The sequence below is a fragment of the Notolepis coatsorum genome, assembly GCF_963971535.1.
Source record: "Notolepis coatsorum genome assembly, chromosome: 8".
Lineage (NCBI taxonomy): Eukaryota > Metazoa > Chordata > Actinopteri > Aulopiformes > Paralepididae > Notolepis > Notolepis coatsorum.
In genome coordinates this window covers 70,932,642-70,951,341 of record NC_140172.1, presented here as the reverse complement: position 1 = coordinate 70,951,341, position 18,700 = coordinate 70,932,642, and the positions used below count along the sequence as shown (strand labels likewise).

At 43.2% G+C, this 18,700-nt stretch overlaps 1 protein-coding gene across 1 annotated transcript in view; it reads right to left on the bottom strand.

The window, feature by feature from the left end:
- LOC311233485 (seizure protein 6-like) overlaps nucleotides 1-18,700 on the bottom strand; it is a gene marked incomplete at both ends in the record, with an annotated part of 402,600 nt that overhangs the window by 352,982 nt on the left and 30,918 nt on the right. The window contains 3 exons of the mRNA XM_084320453.1: nucleotides 4,281-4,417; nucleotides 5,533-5,856; nucleotides 8,995-9,723. Of these exons, the coding sequence (XP_084176579.1) occupies nucleotides 4,281-4,417; nucleotides 5,533-5,856; nucleotides 8,995-9,723 (1,190 nt within the window). The remainder of the gene's footprint in view (nucleotides 1-4,280; nucleotides 4,418-5,532; nucleotides 5,857-8,994; nucleotides 9,724-18,700) is intronic.

The window sequence follows — 18,700 nt, the reverse complement described above, 5'->3', positions numbered from 1 at the left end:
TTGATACCGTAGGCCTGGGATATCCCTTGTTTGGAAACTGAAACACTTGTACTGCGGTATAGCTGGTGTATACCCGCAGGTGTGTTTTGGAGTTTTTTCTTGAGGGGTTATAGGAACAACCACCGTCTGTACCGAGAGGGTAGTTGATTCCCTGGTATGTTGGAGCAGAGTCAACTCCCGGGTTGCCCGGTTGAGTGTGCCCCTGCACGTTCATGACGTCTGCCAATCATGTCAGCCTTCTCTGCCTCGACCCCTCTGGGTGGGTTTTTTTTAATGGAGGCTTTGTCATGGTGATCAACAACGCCAGCATACGCCCCTTCCGCCGGGGGGGCTATTTTCAGCTGACTCCTTTGGCGCCTGTCTCGTCCGCAGTGCTCCAGGCTCAGGTTACAGCCTGCTGTCTGGTTTCCCCGGTGCGCTGCCTGCTTCCGTTGGTTAACCTTTTTGAGTGCTTACGGCCATGCTGACTGCCTGTTCTGCAGGGTCAGTGTGCCAGGCGGTGTGCTATTGGGGGGAAAGGGCCCGCTCTTGGAGGGGCCTTATCCGAATACGCTGGCGATGTGGGGGGCGGTGTCACTCAGTGACCGCCTGTGGGGTCTTGATGCCTGGCGTCATTGACCTCTCCGGGCCCCCTTTTTCCAGGGGATCCAGTCCCTTCAGTGGGTCTGGGTCTTCCTTCGCGCTCCGCTGCTACGGCCTTGCCACGGGGTTGGGTTTGCTCTTGACCCCGTGATTTTGGGGGCAGTAACGAGGTTGTTCCTTCCGTTCGTTCCCTGGTGGCATGCGGGTTGTGCGTGTGTGTAGTCGTGGGGTCAAGCCACGGTCTGCTCACCCTGTGCGTTGAGTTGCTTGAGTTCCTCTTCACACGGTCGGATCCGTCTCCTTCCCGTAAGCCTCCAATAGGGGGGGTATCCTCCATTAGGGAGGGTCGGGGGGCTCGGTCCTCCCCGGTCTGATGGTTGTGGGGGGCCTCAGCGGGGTACATTTGTCGGGCTATGGCTCCCGCTCAGCCTCTCTTGTGCAGATGATGCTGAGCGAAAGCCATAATGAAATAGAACGTAAGGTTATGTATATAACCAAGTTCTATGAATTATGGCAACGCTCAGCATCAGACGCCGCTGCGGCCCTTGATCTCGCCTTGTGGTGAAAGTTTGGGAAGGAGGCGAGTAGGTGACCACACACCTGCTTATGAAGGTAAGCGGATGGGGGTGTGGCCAGACGAATGTTAGGATGTAAAGGTACATGGTGGAATTTTTTATTCAGTGCTCGTGCACGAAGTGAAGTACAGTGCAGATGATGCTGAGCGTCGCCATAATTCATAGAACTTGGTTATATACATAACCTTACGATTTACCACCTGGGAGACGATAGGGGGCGCTTTTTTCAGATCTGAGCGGCGGCGGTCCCTGGATCTCCAACGGTAGACTCGCGTGATGCAATATGATTTCAGATCGCTAATAGAAAAAAATTATTTATTCCGAGAATACTCGTGACGTGGCATTCAACGGTCGGGGCGTAAACCCAAGAAAAGCCGTGAGTGGCATACAAAGTGTTAAGGGCCAAGTCAGAGATCCAAACATAAACAAAGTCGTATTTGTATGATCTAGTTCAGACCTGGGCATTGTACGGCCCGCGGGCCGCATCCGGCCCGCGGGATGATTCTGACCGGCCCGCGAAAGATTACATGATAATAATTTTTTTTTTTTTTTTTAACTTTTTTCTTTTCATGTCAACGTTCACACGCACAATATACGCTTAGGAGACATGCTCAGAAGATGTTGGTTCTCTTTGGATCCACCTACATATGTGAACAGACATTCTCATTCTCGTTTACCAAGTCCAGGTACAGATCCTCTCTCACTGATGAACATCTGGCAGCTGTGCTTCGCATCTCCACCTCAGACATGCAACCTGACTTTGATGGACTTGTTAAAGCTCAACAGAGACTGGATTTCTCACACTGAATGAAACAAAAAAGAACTGAAGAACACTAAAATGTGGAAATATAACAAGTGAAATGGGACACTTGATATTTTTTTTTCTTAAATGTTTAATATAGGCATGTAAAGTAAAAAAGGCTACAAAACTGGGACACTTTTCTTTACACAGTTCAGTGACATGTCTTGTTTATTTTTGCTATAAGATGATGTGATGTCTTTAGAAAGCTAAGAAAATCCTTGTTTCAATAGTATATGAAACTCAAAATGCCCTTTGTTATTAATGTTTCACATTTTGTTTATCATTTTGGAAATAAATTCTATTTGAATAAATGATATTTTTGAAAGCTAACCTTACCTTTTAATTGCCAAATAATAACATACACTCTTACCAGGGGTCAAAACAATGCCATTTACTGCTTTTTATATAGAAATAAAATGTATATTATGCATAATTGAGTTTGGAATTTTGGCCCGGCCCCCCAACATATTTTCAGTTGCTCATTCGGCCCCCCGGGAAAAATAATTGCCCACCCCTGATCTAGTTGATCAACTCTTGTGACTAACACTAGACAACAGCATTGAATTGTATTGACTGTATTTTGAGGGCTGTAAGGGTTAGTTTGTGTTGGAAATGTTTGTAAACACACAAATACTGCTTTTAAATAGCCTGCAATCACTTACCACAAGAGTCTGAGTATGAGACCTTTCAAACCTGAAAAAAGTCTGAAGCGATGACTCCTTTAAAGATACAATCATCTAAATGACTTGCCTCCGAGATTCTTCTTTGATTTTCAAACTGTTGGATTCTTTTTTTTGACCTGCTTGATGCTCTCCAGATAAATGGTAAATTTTCACACAGTACTCCACTACAGAGAATGCATGCTGAATGTAGCAAATCGGGGAGCTTTAATATTGCATGCTATAAGCTTAATTTAAGTTACCCCAAGGACACTTTCAGAGAAGCACACACAAATTCAAACAAACAGCCATGCTCTCGACTTATCTCAGGCCTCCAGAGACAGCTAGACAAAGCTCACCCGTTTTAAAGCCCCCCTTTGGCAAATGAGGTATTTGAAGAATTGGAAATCCCACACTGACAGTTCATTTTCAGAGCTTTGTCAAAGGGGCAGAGAAATGACCAAGCGAATGTCCAGCCTTCCAGGAGTGGCTCCATCACTGGCCCCCAGACCGTTTACCGCCTGTGCATATTAAAACCAGTTCCAGGGGATTGTGGGTATGCACAGGATACACACACCTCTCAAAACGTCAACTTTGCATCGATGTACACACAACGGATAGACGTGAGTGGTTTTCAGTGGTTGTCAATCAAAAGGGGGCAAACCATTTGGAGTTATACAGACATGCTTCACACAGTTCACAGCCTAGTGCTCATGTGAAAAGCCGTACATGGTGCAATGAGCTGTCGACAGCGCTAATGAAACATGAGCACTGTTTGCATCCTTGTCAGTTGATGGCTGTGACATTTTATCACATGGCAGAAACTCAGAAAGATGTAATTTGAGCAAGCATGGTTCTAATGCGGTTGCAATTTGATTGGCCACCCCAGATGCCACTCCAACATTTCTGTGAACGTCATTGGCTTCTACTTGCTGCAGGGCGGGTGTTTGGCTCCTAAGTTTGTTTCTAGAGACACCCATAACGCCTTAGAAAAGGTTGAGAGATGTTGCGCTGTCAGGAGTTCTCGGGACATAAATGAAACAAACCTCCACCCTGTCGTGTTCTGCACCAAGAAGTCAAAGTCAGACATTTGTGAACTGTGTCAGCCTGTAAAGAACTAATCGATCATGTTATGTTATAGCCATAAGTAATATATGTCTTGTATAAGTAATGTATTTATGTTACATAACGTCCAAAACAAACAGCGCACAACCAACAATGATTGTGATTGTGGGTGAGTGCTGTCACCACTAGACTAAGAACCCACCCACCCAGATACAAACACAGCAATACTATGATGATTATAAATTTGAACATTGAACGGTTATAGATAGAAGGTTAGGGTCAAGGTTAAGGTTACGGTTATGGTTAGTTTAAGGTAACAGTGTGGTTAAGGTTAGGGCTAGGGTTAAGGTTATGGTTAGTTTAAGGTAACAGTGTGGTTAAGGTTAGGATTTGGGGCGAGGAAAGGTGTGTCTTGGTAGTCTTGAGGTAAAGGCACTTGCCTCCAAGGCAAGTTCCCCCTAGTTTGTTCCCCAGTAGGGGAACTCAAATAACCTTTGAATAAACTTCAGCAATCGGACGATCAAAAAGAGAGGGATTTGAGATGAGTCAATTGGTAACACGGGGGAAACGGTAACACGGTGAACCATCTGCACTGACCTGAAGTTCAATCCCGTAGCCGAGGTAGACAGTCACTAAGTAGGTGCACTCTCCTCCTGAGTCCAGCCAGGCGGCGGCTGGATGCTGCCGGATTTCAATGTTCCCCTCTGGGTCAGTGAAATTCAGACTGCAGGGCCCTGGAGGAGATATGAGAAGAAGAGTAATACGCTTTTTTATCCAGACCGCTGGTTCCTCTCACAGTCCACCTGCGCCTCTAGTCAGCCGTGGGCCAGAGCATGTTTGTGAATACCTTTAGGGCCTGTTCTAGCTACTTTGGACAGCTGGTTGCTTACATTTCATAGGGCTACGGATCACCACCTCCCAAAAAAATATAAGGGGAACATTGAAGAGACTTATATTTATGATATTGTAATGTCTACCAATGATGACTCACCAACAAGGTTGCCGTTTCAAACGTTGCCGGTTTATTATCACCGTAAACTTATCTCAGAAGATCTGGGTGCATCACCTCTACAGTACTGTATCAGACAAACTCACCACCCTGTCGGTCAGCCCTTGCCCCCTCCTCTCCACCAACCCGCAGGCCTGCGTGAACACCAGCGTCACCTGCAAGACCCGGGTCGCAAGAGAGCAGAGTGACAGCCCGGGTGACCAATGACCCCGAAACCAGGGTTGCTACAATATAAATGATCGCCTGGCTTGGGATCAGGAGGGAGGGTGTTTTCAGGGGTGAATTTCTTTGGTGAATTTTCTGAGAATTCCAGAATTGCTGCTGTAAAACTTGTGACAGCTACACACACTCATAGACAGAGCTGCCTCCACACCTACGTCACACTTAATGTATAACTGTTTCTTTGACCTCCACGACCAAAGGAGTTTGAAACTTTTAATTGCATGTATAAATAGTATCACTAATAACCACATATTAAGCTTGTCTCAACACACAGAGCTATGCACTGACACGGTTATCGGTAAAGTAACCTGTGGAAGGAAATAGTACCTTTATGTCTGCATTCATTGTTTTTTCCCCCATGGATACGGGCAACTAAACATGTCAGCACAGATGCTGTGAGGTTAAATTATTTAACTTGTTCTACTCTTTTTCGGTTTGTTTTTCTAAAGTACACTTAAAAAGCTAGGGGGAACCATTGATAGAAGAATATTTATTCAATATGTTAACCTCTTATATGGGAAGACGTGCCCGCCGGTAGAACGCACAAAGTCACAGCACATTGCAGATTTTCAACCATATCTCTATTTATCCAAAGTAGGGATATAGTGTGAAAAACACCTGCATGTTCTCTGTGTCTCTGATGTTCTCTGTGTCTCTGATGTTCTCTGATGTTCTCTGATGTTCTCTGTGTCTCTGTGTCTCTGATGTTCTCTGATGTTCTCTGATGTTCTCTGATGTTCTCTGTGTCTCTGATGTTCTCTGATGTTCTTTGTGTATCTGATGTTCTCTGCTCTCTGATGTTCTCTGATGTTCTCTGATGTTCTCTGATGTTCTCTGTGTCTTTGATGTTCTCTGTGTCTCTGATGTTCTCTGAGTCTCTGATGTTCTCTGGGTAAATGTTCTCTGTCTCTGATGTTCTCTGGGTCAATGTTCTCTGTGTCTCTAGGGCACAGTTGGAAAATATGTTGTTCTTTCGTCACCTGGTGAGTCATTTGACATGTAAAGATGACGCGCCTGGTGCCAGAAGAACTCTGCCTGAGGGGGGCATAGACACGTGGTCCTGGTGCTGGAAGAACTATAACTTAGTTCAGCTTGGATTTATAGTCTCTGAGGGCGGAATCCACAAAGGGTTTGCACAGCTTTTTCCGACACAAAGCCGGTGCATATCGCTCTCAAAGGACGTGCAGCGGGTGAAATGAGGTGGCTCATGCATTCCGTCAGCATTGCGCCCGGTGCAATTGGCGCATATTTAAATGAGGTAATATGGGCGGAACATGTCCCCTTTCTATGTAAATGAGCCTCTTCACAGGTGATCATGGCAGCAGTAACAGCATGACCGCAAAATAATATTTCGAAGGAGAATATCACTCTGATGAAATCAAGGATGATATTGAGCAGCCACCCAGAGATCCCATGCAATCGTATTTATTATTTAAATATTGTTATTTTTTTTAATCTACTTTTTCTCCCCCTTTTTCTGTATTTTTTCTCCCATCCCAATTTTAGTCGTTATGCCAATTCCCTTCCCTCCCTTCCTGGTCATTGCGCACATTTGCCCCCCACTTGCCGGTCTAGGGAGGGTTGAAGACTATCACATGTCTCCTCCGATACATGTGGAGTCAGCCAGCCGCTTCTTTTCACCTGACAGCGAGGACTCTCATTGGTGAAGTGTAATGCGTCGGAGGTCACACTACCTTCACCATTTCCCTCCCTCGCTGTGCAGGCACCCTGACCGACCTGTAGGAGTCGCTGTTTTACAACGACCAGATTACCACCCACCGGCTTCCCTCCCGCTGACACCGCCAATTGTGTCAGTATGACGGCCGGCCAAGCCGGAGGCACCGCTGACAGCCCGGATTCGATACCAGTGTCTCTGCGGTGGTAGACAGACGCTTAGTCCGCTGTGCTACCCGGCCGCCCGTTTGTCTAAGATTTAAAAAGGTTTAAACTTTACTTTTTTTTTTTTTTTACAATAAAGTTTCATAAAAATCTTAGTCAAACCTTTAGTATTATGGATATTAAACATGCTGGCAGAGTACATGCATCCATGTTGTCGTGAACATTTTAATTAAATAAAGAAATTCCATATCCATAGTCGCCGTGGGAAGTTTTTTTATAAAAAATTAAATAAAATAAATTCCCTACCATGGCCTTAACTGACAACCAACAGGAACCAAACTATTTTTTCTTTTATGCCCAGATATGTTTGACAGTGGAAACATCGTCCAACTCTCTATGTAGGAGTGTGTAAGTATGTATCAGAAAGGGTTAGGGATAAGTAAACACAAGTGACGTCAGTCAGGCACCCTCAGGTCACTATTGCTAAATAAGACGATGAGAATGGAGATTTTAATTGATGCGTTGCTGTCAGTATACAATTAGGAAAACAATGGTCCTCCTTATTAGAGATGGGTGTGAGTAGTTGATTACTCGAGTACTCTCTGTTTCAACTGAACTCAAATGTTTTTTGAGGGTGCAAAATAAATGTTTACCATCAAATACATCCACCAAATACAGTATGTCACCTTTGACTGACAATACGCATTAACACTAGCACAGCCGACAAGGGGTCAAATGACCCCTAGGCATTTTCAATAAATGTATCCTCGTCACTCGGTCGAGCTCCAGCTTTGTCACTCAATGACTTTTCCTAAAAGTACCCGTTTTATCTGGCACGGTTTCTGAAATTTCTAAATGACTTCAGGAAAATGTAATTAGAACGTTATTCCACATATGGACCGTTGGAACAGACAAAAGTCACAGCACTTTGCGAGCGTCTAGCGCAGGGGTGGCCAACCTGTGGCTCGCGAGCCGCATGTGACTCTTTGCCCGTCAATGTGTGGCTCTTCCATCAAAAAAATAAAGAAATAATAATAATAATTTTTTTTTACATTTACCTACATTTCATTGTGGTAAACCTCATATTTTTATATTCAGAGGTAATTATATAGTTTACACTGTTTATTTTTCTCATATTTCTCATATAAACTGTCGGGTCATCTGACCCGTTCCTGGCGGGAATTAGTGGCATTTTCTCCATGGCTGTGCTAGTGTTAAGCATCGGGTACATTGCTGTCTATTGTTATGTCCGTGGAGAGAGACATAGCATGTCTATTTTTATCATGCACATCTTATGTCTTCTTATTACCTTATTATTTTTCTGTCTATTTTATTATTAGTATTGTTGCACATGCCCACCCGCATTTCACTGTATGCCCTGGTATGTATGTGACAAATAAACCTCTTGAATCTTGAATCTTGAATAATAAAATCGGTAGCGTGTGTGTGTGACTCTGCACAATATCTCGTAATTGCTGCTGCCATGCGCTTTAAGATGATTTCTAAAAATAGATTTCCTTAAACAAGTAAGTAGGTAAACAAGTAATTCATGTGAGTACTGGATCTGGGAAAACATTACTTGTGCCCATCCCAAGTATTATAAAACATTACTCCATCCCTAGTATTGATTGATTGATTGATTGATTTTATTTGACATAATAAAATACAATATTAGTATTAGTAAATATAGTATTATAAAACATTACTCCATCCCTAGTATTATAAAACATTACTCCACCCCTAGTATTATAAAGCATTACTCCATCCCTAGTATTATAAAACAATACTCATGCCCAGCCCTAGTATTATAAAACATTACTCCATCCCTAGTATTATAAAACATTACTCCATCCCTAGTATTTATTGATTGATTGATTTTATTTGATATAATAAAATACAATACACAGGTGCATACAGTATAAACAAATATATCAGGATAACGCAAGACAGTCCTTAGACTTATTTCCATTATTTTAAAACATTACTCCATCCCTAGTATTATAAAACATTACTCCAGCCCTAGTATTATAAAAGATTACTCATGTCCATCCCTAGTCCTTAGTCAGAATAAGAATGCGAGTGTGAGAGTCAACAGGCTTAAGCCTGTTGGTTTGAATAAGGTGATCATGTGTATTGACCCAAGATCATGAGCACACAGTATAAATTAGAATGGTTGGAATTATTACTAAGTCAAAGCTCATTGAATAAGAAAAAATAATGATAAGGATGACGAGAGCCTACCTGCTGTTTGGGTGGCGGTGATTCCTTCATCCACTTTCACTGGGGATGCCGAGGTCATTTTAGTGAGCGGTCGGCCAGGGCTGGTGGTGTTGTTTTTGACTGTATCCTTAGCTTCCCCTCTCTCCTCCGTCCTCACTGCAGTGGTCAGGGCGGGCGTCACAGCGGTGGTCTCGACGGGAGCGACCAGTGGGCCGCGAGGTGTAGTGTCCCGGGAGGGCATGGCAGCAAGGGTCTGGCTGTTTACAGAAGCATTGGGGGTCTGCGTAACGATGGGAGTGGTCAGGGAGTCTGTGGTCCCCGCCACCTTCTCCGCTCCCCTGCTCTTATCCTTGGAGGACTTCCGCTGGGGCGGAGTCACAGGGAGCCCGGCCGGCAGGACGGTTATCAGAGTGGCGGCGGTGGTGGAGGCGGTGGTGGCAATGTCCGAGAAGGCCGGGGCGTCCTCGTGGGGCACCACTTGGGTGGATGGGTCCTCCCCCGCCTCCCGGGATGAGACGGAGCCCGGCACCGTGGGATGGGCGGATGGGGATCCGTCCGCATTGGGCTGGAAGTCCCTGGTCAACAGATCCTTCAGGCCGGGATGGCCGGGTACGTTGATCCACGCAGCTGTGGTGAACGGGTGCACCTCACCTTCCCTGTCCTCCTGCGTCGCGGGGTGTGGTGGAGAGAGGTTCCTGTCCGGATCCACTGCCTTCTGACGGACAGCATTGCCTCCCTCTGGATTCCATACTGAGGGGGACGAACAGATGGTGGCTGTGGTAAGTAAACTGCAACAGCTCAATAGGCTGCCAAAGCAATTTATACTTGTTTATTGAAGTATTAGAAATCAATGCAATCTCACAGCCTTATCTTGCTTAGAATATAGCCAATGTTATTGCCATGTCAATGTATAACTAATATATTGACGTATTTACAAAAATGTGTAGGCTACATATTACAAATAAGTTATATATTTACAAATAAGTACAGTACATAATATTACATATTCCAACATTTTTACTTTTAACGTTTTCAAAAAACGTTTGAGTTCCCCTGCTGGGGAATGAACCCGGGACACTTGCAAGTGCCTTTACCTCAAGACTACCAAGACACTTTTCTGATTGCCTCACTCAACCCATAACCCTAACCTGAACCACATTGTTACCTTAAATTAACCATAACCTTAACCATAAAGTAACCATAACATACATTATGTACCTTTTTCCTGTGGTCGATTAGTAGGCCTACTTTATTTACGCTTTCTGATGAGACCATGTAGAATCTTAAGATGAACATGATGTACACATTTTCCTGGGGAGAGAGGTAGTGGGCAACTGTATTAAAGATGTCTATCTCCACATTTAATGCCATTCAGTCCTCCTAATCTACCCCTCAATGCAACGTGTCGTACATCCACTTTAGTATTAGCACTGACACTATCAAACATGGGAGCTTCCAAATGTTACAGCTAATGCTATCTAGTGTTGAAACACATCTAGATGATTAGTGGCCCTTTGGTCTCTTTGACAATGTCATTATACTGTAGATGCATGCCCATTCATCCAAATTTCTCAAATCATAACTTCATGTTTAACTGCTCTAAACATGTTATTCTATTGTCTGTCTGAATGTCTCCTGATTACGGCCAGATGGAATAAAGGGTGTAGCAATGAGGAGGGAGTCATGGCTGCCCACAGTCACAGGGATGTAATCACTGGGGTTGACAAGGGAGAAGGGTACAACCTGCACATGGGGGTGGATCCCAGGGGCCTTCAGAGATGTGAGACGTACATGAAAATGGTTTGAATTTAGAATTTAATAAAGATTGATTTCTTCACCAAACTTATGATACAGGGAGTGATTTTAGATGTGAGTACACAAGTTCAAGTTCAACTCAAGAGACCAGGCTTATGCATGTGCTATACGCATAAAGTATAAATATATGCTTTTCAAAGAAAGTATACAGTCCTCAAGTTCAAGTACAAATGTTTTCGCTTTTCTGGGTGCATGTTAAGAGCTTAATAATAATAATAGCTTGGATTTTTATAGCACCTTTTGAGAAAATAAAAGCAGACTTCTTCAGCAAAATGGTTAAAAATAATAATTTGCAACACCCTTTTCCACACTCACAGTTCCACACATGCACACCTTACAACCACAGTCTCACACTCAAGGGCTAGATCCACAAATAATGGATTGCACGGTGCTAATTGCACCCTTACTTACAATTCATTATGAATTGAAAATGGGGGACCCTGATGTAAACAAGACGAAAGTCTTTCTCTGGTCTGCATCCCCTTAACAATTGTGTGTATTGAGCCGTACTGTATTGTACCCATTCTGCAATCTGTTAATAAAATTTGCATTCAATCAATCACCTGCGCATACAAATGTTACTCAATTTCATTAGCACTAAAAGTGATTTTTCTTTATTGTGTAAGAAACTTCAGAATGTTATCTTTCAAAAGAGACCAGGCTCATGCATGTGCTATAAGCATAAAGTATAAAGTAAAAGTATATTAAAAAGTATGCAGTCCTCAAGTTCAAGTAAAAGAAATGGCCGCTTTTCTAGGCGCATGTTAAGTGGTTAAGTGCCTTGTTCAAGGGCACTTCAATGGTTGGTACCGAGGGTGGGGCGGAAGACTACCCTCAAATCCCCCTCTATGTCAAGGTGAAGAGTTTACCCAGAGATGGTGTTGGCAAGTGGCTAAGACCTGGTCACCTCACCTCTAGGGTCACATTATACCCTGTTAGCCAGGGACAGTTTCCCCACCAGAAGAGCCCTCCCTCCCGTGTCACCTCTCTGTCTGCCCATCTGCCGGACGCTCCCTTTAAAAAGCTAAAGAATGTGGTGCTGAATGCAAACTTTAATGATAGTGTTTCATCTCTTAGAGCCGGCGTGCGTGTGCATTATCAGACGCCGGCTCTACAATCACTGAACGAGGGAGGAAGCTCAGTGAATAGGATCAAGAATATGGAAATATAAATATTCCACTCACTTATGTGAAAGAAAAGATTTTTTAGGCCTTTTTTTCTCCTAAGGGTATGACTATTCATGTCTTTTTACACGTTTAGCTAGTCTCACACAGCGATACCTCTCTCCATGCTACGTTACACTACGAGAGGTCTGTCTGAACCTATTATAATTCCGCTATAGGGGAAAATGCTCTGGCTTGTTCATATCTCTTTACACCAATCACAATTATCCCTGGGCGGTGCTTAGCCCAGGATGCAGCAACGAAGCCCTTGCAAAATTGTGTTGCAGGTAGTGGAAGGGGAGAAGAATTTGAACTGAAATAGTCGGCCAACGGAATGCTTATATCCACAGTCGATCAAGACTACTTTTATCACACACACGCACACGCACGCACGCACGCACACACACACACACACACACACACACACACACACACACACACACACACACACACACACACACACACACACACACACACACACACACACACACACACACACACACACACACACACACACACACACACACACACACACACACACACCTCCACTATCACAGGAGAGAAAAAACACACACACACAAGCACACACACAGCTCCACTATAACAGGAGAGAAAACACACACACACACACACACACACATACACTCACACACCTCCACTATCACAGGAGATAAAACCCACACACACACACCTCCACTATCACAGGAGAGAAAACACACCCACACACAAGCACACACACAGCTCCACTATAACAGGAGAGAAAAAACACACACACACACACACATGCACTCACACTCCTCCACTATCACAGGAGATAAAACCCACACACACACACCTCCACTATCACAGGAGAGAAAAAACACACACACATGCACGCGCGCACGCACACACACACACACGCACGCACACACACACACACACACACACACACACACACACACACACACACACACACGCACACACACACACACACACACACACCTCCACTATCACAGGAGAGAAAACACACACACACACAAGCACACACACAGCTCCACTATAACAGGAGAGAAAAAACACACACACACACACACACACACATGCACTCACACTCCTCCACTATCACAGGAGATAAAACCCACACACACACACCTCCACTATCACATGAGAGAAAAAAAACACACACACACACATCTCCACTATCACAGAAGACAAAGCACACACACCTCCACTATCACAGGAGATAAAACACACACACACACACACACACACACACACACACACACACACACACACACACACACACACACACACACACACACACACACACACACACACACACACACACACACACACACACACACACACAATCACAGGAGAGGAAACACACACACACACCTCCACTATCACAGGAGAGGAAACACACACACACACACCTCCACTATCACAGGAGAGAAAACACACACACACCTCCACTATCACAGGAGAGAAAACACACATGTGAAAACAACTGCAACACTAACAAGGGTTACTGTGTGTGGGCTCTATTTGACTGAGATACATCTATCTTCTGCTGAGGCAGGTGCATCACATAGACCTCAGAGGCCAATCTGCCTTTCCTGCCAGGCCGTGGCCTTCCACTCACTCTGTTCCCCCCACCTCTGCCTTGGACATTGATTCCCCCACTCTTTCTGCCTCTCTGTGTTCTTTCTGTTCTCTGTCTGTTCTCCCTCTTGTTCACGTTCCCCTGTTTAGTATTGTCATGTATTTTGTTTATCTTGTCTTGGTCTAGTCATCTTGTATTGTGTTCTCTGTTTAGTATTTGTCTTGTAGTATTCTTGTTTTTATTCCCAGTGTCTTGTATTTAGTTTCCTGTTTTTTTATAGTTGATTCAGTTTTATATACAGTAGTTCTTTGTTAGTCTGTTTCCCTCCTATGTGTCTCCATTTGTAAGCAGCCCAGGTGTGTATTTATAGCCTCTGTGTGTTTCAGGCCTGTTATTCTGTCCTGTCCTTGTGGTGTCATTGTTCTGCTTGTGTGTTCTTTGTTAGTTTCAGTGTCTAGTCTGTTCTTTTGTTTATTGCCTTTCAGTTTTTTGTTCTAGTGTTTTTTTTTCTTTTGGTGAGTCAGCCAGGCTGTCAACTCTTTTTCTCAGTCCTGTAGTGTTGTATCTTGTGCTATTTTCATTAAACACCCCTGGAACCAACCTCTACCTCCTTTGTTCTGTTAGTTCAGTATTTTCATGGATTATGTTTCTCTTGTCTTGGTCGAGTCTTCTTGTATTATGTTCTCTGTTTAGCATTAGTCTTTGTAGTATTCTTGTTTTGCAGTGTCTTGTATTTAGTTTTCTGTCTTGTTTTCCATAGTTGTAGTTCCTTGTTTCAGTTTCCTGTAGTTCTTTGTTTGTCTGTTTCCCTCCAAGGTTTGTAATCAGCCCAGGTGTGTCTTGTTCGTTTATCACCCTCTGTGTTTTTCAGTTTAGTTCTTGTGGTGTCATTGATTTTCTGTTCAGTTCTTGTTCTTATAGTGTGTGTTCTTTGTTAGTGGAGTTTCAGTGTCTAGGCTGTTCTTTGTTAGTGGAGTTTCAGTGTCTATGTGATGCCCACTAGAAGTGGTATCACGTTAATATCATTAGATTATGTGTCAAAACTTTGTGAACATACTTATACAGTATTACTTCCATCAGAAATAAGGTAGAACAGTCATGTCATACTTTACACAATGGGGACGAACAGCGGATATATACGTGTTTCGATTCCACCCGTTGTGGACAGAAGCACGGATATATCCGTGGCAAGTTGTTTTGGCTTTTATTCCATTTTAATAACCTATTCAAGGTCACCGAGCGGCACTGCAGATGTACCCTACTCTTTGAATTCGAGAAAGTGCAATACCGGCCAGATCCTCTTAGGGGCGCTATCGCGATAATGCAGTGTGCCCTGTGGCTGAACGGAGCATTATTTTTTTTGACTTTCAATGGAGTTTTCAGTTAGCTGGATTCTGGATGTGCAGGATGTAGCTTGGATTACGTTTTAGATTGCGGATTTCACTATGCAATAAGGGGATTTATCATCAGCCAATGGACATATCGATCTACCAGATGGTGATCGATAACGGGGAAATGCTCGGGGGGATCCAACCGGCTCATAGTAAGATCTTTTTCACATAAATTACAGCCCGATCGAGCCTTGTTATGATACGATACGATCGGCCTATGTGGCTACTTAGACGAACACGGTTATTGGTAATCAATAATAAGAAACAACGTCCCCCGCCCACCCCCCTTTCATGCATACATGCTTGAGGATCGTGCCGATCATATGCAGTTTGAGTTTTAACTGTAGCATCTGTATAACGGAAATGCCATTGGATATAACGTTAGTAATTATTAGCCCTTTATCTCGCCTTCCAGGAAATATACTAGACCAAATGCCGTATAATGCTTATATTCACGGCGCTATAAAATGAGAACCTATTGATGAAACATTTTTTTCTTTAATACATTTTGAAGGGACGGTTTATGGTCCCAATTGACAATGATAATGGACAGATAGCAATATATAAAGTATAGATTTAGCTCTACAAACAGCCCAAAGTCTGTTTACATTTGCCGGTCCTCTAGAGATTTATTAGACGCATCCCAATGGCCCCGAATGTGTTAATGGACAACATTAATATAATTTGGTCGAAAGGTGGCAGTATAGGACTTGTGTTCAGTAACTTCGCCTTCTATGGAACCGTACCCTGCTACCTACGGGCGCACGAGGCGAGCTGATTCTCACAATTGAGAGGATTCAGAACCAGTAACATCATGTCCGCGCCTCCTCTTGTCCATGATTAACTACAACCTGTTTCATAGGTGGGTAATACATTACAAAACACACATAAAGGTTAACAATGATACATGCAATGTCGAGAGCCCAGTTGAGGTGATGTTTGAGTCAAGTTTAAGAAGTTTAAGACGACGAGTAAAGTGGTTTAGAAGTTGACCGTCAATTGATGATGCCGTGTCTCGTGGCACATTAAATAGAGTGTTGAAATACAATTCCCCATTAATCATTAAAGTGTCAGAGCTAAGTATCTCCAAGGGGATTATAAAGGTTATGTTTGGGAAATATGTACTGTTTGAGTTGAAATGCTGTTTGGTAAATGAATATTGACATATTTGGTATAAGTGTTAAAAGGTGGTTTAGAGCAGTGGTTCCCAAAGTCGGGGTCGCAGCCACGGGAGGGCCGCAAGATGATTTAAAAAAAGAAGAAAAAAAAATCAAATTTTATTTTTATTTTTTTTAGGCCACTGAACTTAGAAGCAGGCCAGGACAGTGTTTCTAGTTGTATTCTAAAATTCTATTGTATTGTATTCTAAAATGTGACTATATGGTTTTATATTAACTTAATAAATAAACAAAAACGAAAAATCTACTTATTTCAACGAACATTTCAAACTAAATAACAGATTATGCACATAAAACGCTGAAAACAACCGAAGCAACAATAGTATTTTAATGAGGCTATTATTATTATCATAATTATTTTGCAACAAGTTAGCCCTCTCATAAATAGCACATATAAATGAATAACTAACTTGAACTAACTTAATAGGATTGAATAATAATAATAATAATAATAATAATAATAATAATAATAATAATAATAATAATAATAATAATAATAATAATAATAATAATAATAATAATAATAATAATAATAATAATAATAATAATAATAATAATAATAATAATAATAATAATAATAAATCAAATTTATATAGCGCCTTTCATAGAACCCAAGGTCGCTTTACAATCAGGACAAAAAATAGGGCAAGGAAAGTAGGGGGGGGAGGGGGAAGAGGGGATGAGGGAAAGTAGGGGATAATGGACCTAATTTAATCTAAAACTAACTGATGGGGAAAGCCTTGGTGAAGAGGTGTGTTTTTAGAGCGGATTTGAAGGTGTCCAGGGTTGGGGCGTTGCGGATTTCGGGGGGGAGAGAGTTCCAGAGGGTAGGGGACGCCACGCTGACGGCTCTGTCCCCAAAAGTCCGTAACCTGGTGCGAGGGATGGAGAGGAGACCTAGATCAGAGGATCGTAGGTTCCGGGATGGAGTGTACTGGTGGAGGAGATCAGACAGGTACCGGGGGGCGAGGGCATGGAGGGATTTGTAGGTGAGGAGCAGGAGTTTGAAGGTGATGCGGAACCTGACTGGAAGCCAGTGGAGATGGATGAGGGTGGGGGTGATGTGCTGCCAGGGCTTGGGAGTGAGAACCCTGGCAGCTGAGTTCTGAACATACTGGAGCCTGTCCAGGGCTTTGCTGGGTACCCCGAACAGGACTCCATTACAGTAGTCCAACCGGGAGGTGACAAATGAGTGGATCAGGGTCTCCGCCACAGAGTCTGAGAGTGAGGGTCGGAGACGGGAGATGTTCCTGAGGTGGTAGAAGGCAGACTTGGTGACAGATTTGATGTGGGAGTGAAATGAAAGTGATATTTGGCTTAAAAAATCGGTCACCTGGCAAAAAAAAGAAGAAAAAAAAAGCCTGACGATGTGCATTGGGCCGCGGCTCTCTGATGTTTTATTTTCTGGGTCCCGGCCTGAAAAGTTTGGGAACCCCTGGTTTAGAGGACTAGAATTAGCCCACGCTAGCTAGAAGTTAGCTAGGCACTGGAGCTGTCCCTCATGCTCTCTCTCTCTCTCTCTCTCTCTCTCTCTCTCTCTCTCTCTCTCTCTCTCTCTCTCTCTCTCTCTCTCTCTCTCTCTCTCTCTCTCTATCTCTCTCTCTCTCTCTCGCTCTCTCTCTCTCTCTCTCTCTCTCTCTCGCTCTTTCTTTCTATCCCGCTCTCCGTTAAATGTAAATATAAATCTATTCCTTTGGGTTTCACCATGGTTACGGTTTAGTCATTCCTAGTAAGGCTGAGATCGGCCATATGTAAGGGATAATGTATAGCTACGAGGTCATTGTCGCAAAATAATTGACCGACACAGAGTTTAAAATACCGAGCCGCCTCTGAGAGGTGTTTTAAACGTCAGTGAAGGTCAATTATTTTGCGACAATGATCGAGTATAGCTATACTATGAATTAGTTTGCAAATAGATGCCTGCAAAAGAGTTCCAGCTGATAGGTATGATCTGGAAAACACAATGGGTCCATAACCTGAAGTATTATCTAGTACAGGTCCAAAGTCGATGTTTTACACATGTTTTTCTAATGTTTGTATCGGTATGCTTATCCAAAATGGCTGTCCGGTCCAATAAATCTTCACGTCGAGCGAGTAATTCTCCTTTCTTCTTGTTCTACTCTCCCTTTATCGTAGTAAACATCCCTCAGTAAGATACCATCAGCTCCAGAATTTCATTGGCTACAAAAACGGTCAATCATTTTCCCCATCAGAGGTGACTGGTCCGTTCACCGGGAGGCGAAACCAGACGTAATCACTTTTCCTAAACTGACGCTCATTGGCTGTTTGGTTTTATAACCCGAGATTGAAAGCACATAATAGGTCGAGTCAGGTGTCAATCAAATGGCTGCCATTTTAGCTTTCAAACTATGTGTTGGTTGATCGGCAATAACACAGCCTGAAGCCGACAGATGAGGGCAAATGTGCAGAGACATGTGCGACGTGCACAATGGCCCCCCGACGGGTCCCCTAAGCTTAAAAGGATGTAAATAAATGTATATATTAGGGCTGTCAAAGTTATCATGTGAATAACGCATTAACGCAAATTTAGTATTAATGCCAATAATTTTTTTACGCATAAGGATAATAATTCAA